This window comes from Choristoneura fumiferana, unplaced genomic scaffold (assembly GCF_025370935.1).
Source record: "Choristoneura fumiferana unplaced genomic scaffold, NRCan_CFum_1 Sck3bRy_210;HRSCAF=405_pilon, whole genome shotgun sequence".
In the NCBI taxonomy this organism is placed as follows: domain Eukaryota; kingdom Metazoa; phylum Arthropoda; class Insecta; order Lepidoptera; family Tortricidae; genus Choristoneura; species Choristoneura fumiferana.
The window spans coordinates 1-4,818 of record NW_027412890.1 but is presented as its reverse complement, the minus strand read 5'-3'; the positions used below and the strand labels follow the sequence as shown (position 1 = coordinate 4,818).

General features: G+C 61.0%; 1 protein-coding gene across 1 annotated transcript; it reads right to left on the bottom strand.

Annotated features, from left to right (window-relative positions):
• Positions 1 to 2,699: 2,699 nt before the first annotated feature.
• On the bottom strand, positions 2,700 to 4,812 carry LOC141445068 (uncharacterized). The gene is made up of 3 exons (XM_074110842.1): positions 4,733 to 4,812; positions 4,143 to 4,253; positions 2,700 to 3,194 (listed from the first exon to the last, which is right to left on the bottom strand). Exons 2-3 carry the CDS (start codon positions 4,144 to 4,146, stop codon positions 2,812 to 2,814), a joined length of 387 nt encoding a protein of 128 aa, XP_073966943.1. The 5' UTR covers positions 4,147 to 4,253; positions 4,733 to 4,812; the 3' UTR covers positions 2,700 to 2,811.
• Between the last annotated feature and the right edge of the window lie 6 nt (positions 4,813 to 4,818).

Sequence of the window (4,818 nt, the reverse complement as noted above, 5' to 3'; positions counted from 1 at the left end):
GTACTGACCCTCTTGAGCAGCGCCAGCAGATAGAGCGGCAGCAGGCGCAGTGAGGCGGGCGCGTGGAGCGCGGCGCTGACGGCGCCAGCGGGCAGGTTCTGGGCCAGCCACGTCGGTCAGAGCCTGTCATTGACCACATGGCAACCCTAGGTGTGATGGTACTGACCCTCTTGAGCAGCGCCAGCAGATAGAGCGGCAGCAGGCGCAGTGAGGCGGGCGCGTGGAGCGCGGCGCTGACGGCGCCAGCGGGCAGGTTCTGGGCCAGCCACGTCGGTCAGAGCCTGTCATTGACCACATGGCAACCCTTGGTGTGATGGTACTGACCCTCTTGAGCAGCGCCAGCAGATAGAGCGGCAGCAGGCGCAGTGAGGCGGGCGCGTGGAGCGCGGCGCTGACGGCGCCAGCGGGCAGGTTCTGGGCCAGCCACGTCGGTCAGAGCCTGTCATTGACCACATGGCAACCCTTGGTGTGATGGTACTGACCCTCTTGAGCAGCGCCAGCAGATAGAGCGGCAGCAGGCGCAGTGAGGCGGGCGCGTGGAGCGCGGCGCTGACGGCGCCAGCGGGCAGGTTCTGGGCCAGCCACGTCGGTCAGAGCCTGTCATTGACCACATGGCAACCCTTGGTGTGATGGTACTGACCCTCTTGAGCAGCGCCAGCAGATAGAGCGGCAGCAGGCGCAGTGAGGCGGGCGCGTGGAGCGCGGCGCTGACGGCGCCAGCGGGCAGGTTCTGGGCCAGCCACGTCGGTCAGAGCCTGTCATTGACCACATGGCAACCCTTGGTGTGATGGTACTGACCCTCTTGAGCAGCGCCAGCAGATAGAGCGGCAGCAGGCGCAGTGAGGCGGGCGCGTGGAGCGCGGCGCTGACGGCGCCAGCGGGCAGGTTCTGGGCCAGCCACGTCGGTCAGAGCCTGTCATTGACCACATGGCAACCCTTGGTGTGATGGTACTGACCCTCTTGAGCAGCGCCAGCAGATAGAGCGGCAGCAGGCGCAGTGAGGCGGGCGCGTGGAGCGCGGCGCTGACGGCGCCAGCGGGCAGGTTCTGGGCCAGCCACGTCGGTCAGAGCCTGTCATTGACCACATGGCAACCCTTGGTGTGATGGTACTGACCCTCTTGAGCAGCGCCAGCAGATAGAGCGGCAGCAGGCGCAGTGAGGCGGGCGCGTGGAGCGCGGCGCTGACGGCGCCAGCGGGCAGGTTCTGGCCAGCCACGTCGGTCAGAGCCTGTCATTGACCACATGGCAACCCTAGGTGTGATGGTACTGACCCTCTTGAGCAGCGCCAGCAGATAGAGCGGCAGCAGGCGCAGTGAGGCGGGCGCGTGGAGCGCGGCGCTGACGGCGCCAGCGGGCAGGTTCTGGGCCAGCCACGTCGGTCAGAGCCTGTCATTGACCACATGGCAACCCTTGGTGTGATGGTACTGACCCTCTTGAGCAGCGCCAGCAGATAGAGCGGCAGCAGGCGCAGTGAGGCGGGCGCGTGGAGCGCGGCGCTGACGGCGCCAGCGGGCAGGTTCTGGGCCAGCCACGTCGGTCAGAGCCTGTCATTGACCACATGGCAACCCTTGGTGTGATGGTACTGACCCTCTTGAGCAGCGCCAGCAGATAGAGCGGCAGCAGGCGCAGTGAGGCGGGCGCGTGGAGCGCGGCGCTGACGGCGCCAGCGGGCAGGTTCTGGGCCAGCCACGTCGGTCAGAGCCTGTCATTGACCACATGGCAACCCTTGGTGTGATGGTACTGACCCTCTTGAGCAGCGCCAGCAGATAGAGCGGCAGCAGGCGCAGTGAGGCGGGCGCGTGGAGCGCGGCGCTGACGGCGCCAGCGGGCAGGTTCTGGGCCAGCCACGTCGGTCAGAGCCTGTCATTGACCACATGGCAACCCTTGGTGTGATGGTACTGACCCTCTTGAGCAGCGCCAGCAGATAGAGCGGCAGCAGGCGCAGTGAGGCGGGCGCGTGGAGCGCGGCGCTGACGGCGCCAGCGGGCAGGTTCTGGGCCAGCCACGTCGGTCAGAGCCTGTCATTGACCACATGGCAACCCTTGGTGTGATGGTACTGACCCTCTTGAGCAGCGCCAGCAGATAGAGCGGCAGCAGGCGCAGTGAGGCGGGCGCGTGGAGCGCGGCGCTGACGGCGCCAGCGGGCAGGTTCTGGGCCAGCCACGTCGGTCAGAGCCTGTCATTGACCACATGGCAACCCTTGGTGTGATGGTACTGACCCTCTTGAGCAGCGCCAGCAGATAGAGCGGCAGCAGGCGCAGTGAGGCGGGCGCGTGGAGCGCGGCGCTGACGGCGCCAGCGGGCAGGTTCTGGGCCAGCCACGTCGGTCAGAGCCTGTCATTGACCACATGGCAACCCTTGGTGTGATGGTACTGACCCTCTTGAGCAGCGCCAGCAGATAGAGCGGCAGCAGGCGCAGTGAGGCGGGCGCGTGGAGCGCGGCGCTGACGGCGCCAGCGGGCAGGTTCTGGGCCAGCCACGTCGGTCAGAGCCTGTCATTGACCACATGGCAACCCTTGGTGTGATGGTACTGACCCTCTTGAGCAGCGCCAGCAGATAGAGCGGCAGCAGGCGCAGTGAGGCGGGCGCGTGGAGCGCGGCGCTGACGGCGCCAGCGGGCAGGTTCTGGGCCAGCCACGTCGGTCAGAGCCTGTCATTGACCACATGGCAACCCTTGGTGTGATGGTACTGACCCTCTTGAGCAGCGCCAGCAGATAGAGCGGCAGCAGGCGCAGTGAGGCGGGCGCGTGGAGCGCGGCGCTGACGGCGCCAGCGGGCAGGTTCTGGGCCAGCCACGTCGGTCAGAGCCTGTCATTGACCACATGGCAACCCTTGGTGTGATGGTACTGACCCTCTTGAGCAGCGCCAGCAGATAGAGCGGCAGCAGGCGCAGTGAGGCGGGCGCGTGGAGCGCGGCGCTGACGGCGCCAGCGGGCAGGTTCTGGGCCAGCCACGTCGGTCAGAGCCTGTCATTGACCACATGGCAACCCTAGGTGTGATGGTACTGACCCTCTTGAGCAGCGCCAGCAGATAGAGCGGCAGCAGGCGCAGTGAGGCGGGCGCGTGGAGCGCGGCGCTGACGGCGCCAGCGGGCAGGTTCTGGGCCAGGCGGTGTGCGCTGAGCGCGTCCACCGCGACATTGATTAGCGCCTCGCGCGCCTCCGACATTGAAGCCGACGCGCACCGGTCCACGGCTGGAAACCATACGATATTGTATCAAATTCTGCAGATGGTTAACAAAAAGGTAGAGATCTTGAAAACTGTCAAGAAACGCAAGCTGCAGTATTTTGGTCACATAATGCGTAATGATAAATACGACCTAATTCAACTCATCATGCAAGAGAAAATCCAAGGGAAGCGACCGCCTGGTAAAAGGCGTACTTCGTGGCTTAAAAATCTCCGGACATGGTTCAACCTTAGCACAAGATCCCTGTTCCGAGCTGCTGTATCGAAGATAAGGATAGCACTAATGATAGCCGACCTCCGGTAGGAGATGGCACCTAAAGAAGATCAGATTCTGCCGTCGCATTTTGGCTTAGGGTTGTATAACACACTTTTCTGTATAGAAAAGTGCACTTTCTTCAAAATCTACACTTCCAAACTATGCATGCCGCCCGGTAAGAAAGAAAAATTTCTCAAATAGTGCGCGTTCCTACTTCGGGAGGTCTATAACCAACAGTAAACGAAACATAGGTGTCGCTAGTGCTGCTGCTTAAGTAGCGTAGTGGAAAAAAGCAACCTGAGATATGTGTGCATAGGAGAAATTCGTGTCTAGACTCCTGTCCAGCGGTGGTGTAGGGGTTATAGCACGCAGCACGGATTGCTGTTCGATTCCCAGCGCTGGTCTCTTTTTCTGGTTTTTCTGTGCATCCATGTCTCAGTTTGTGTTTTGCGAGAAAACTATAACTCATAGATACTGATTTTATTTATTCCTGTGAACATCAGCAAATTTTTTTGTGAAAGGGGAATAAGGACGCGTAGAGGCGGCAATAGAGCAGGGGTGGTGACAACACCGGTTCTTGTGAAAAGGTAGGAGACAGGAGGCAGGAGGCAGGAGGCAGGAGGCAGGAGGCAGGAGGCAGGAGGCAGGAGGCTGGAGGCAGGAGGCTGGAGGCTGGAGGCAGGAGGCAGAGGTGACTCACCCATCTTGCTGAGCAGCCCCACGATGCAGAGCTGGTCTGCGGAGTGCAGCACGTCCGTCAGGGTGCTGGCCGTCGGCAGCGCCAGCGTGTGCACGCGGATGCGACGCTCGCCTGTGGACACACTGCCTTTTTAACACGTAACACGGCTCACAGAACACAGAAACATAACTGTATAGTTCAACTCCAAAGTCTTAGAGCCCCCGCAGATCGCAAACTTTCTATCGGCCGATAGTTTAGTTGGGCTCTTGATCAGTATAAAGAAAGCCTGCGATAGAAAGTCTGCAGTCTGCGGGGGATCTTAGGCAATGAAGCTGCCCCTAGCTGAAAACTAAGTTGCAGTTAAGTTTAAGTTAAATTAATTGAAGATCATGGATTGCTCATGGAGTAACCTCAGCATTTTTTTTTCACTGGACAGAAAAGTAGCCAATCTTTAGTCTCCTAAGGGACAGGGCTAAAGTCAGTATTAAAACACAATTTCTGACAACTCTACTCGTCTATGGTCGCTCCATGCCGCTGACTGTCTGTGCCCGGCACTAGATACTCGACTATGGTCGCTGTAGCCGCAGCTGCCTGTGCCCGGCACTAGATACCTTTGCTGCTGGTGTAGAGCAGCGCGGCCTGGAAGCAGACCTGCTGCAGGTCGGCCAAAGACTCGTCTATGGCCAGCTGCATGCCG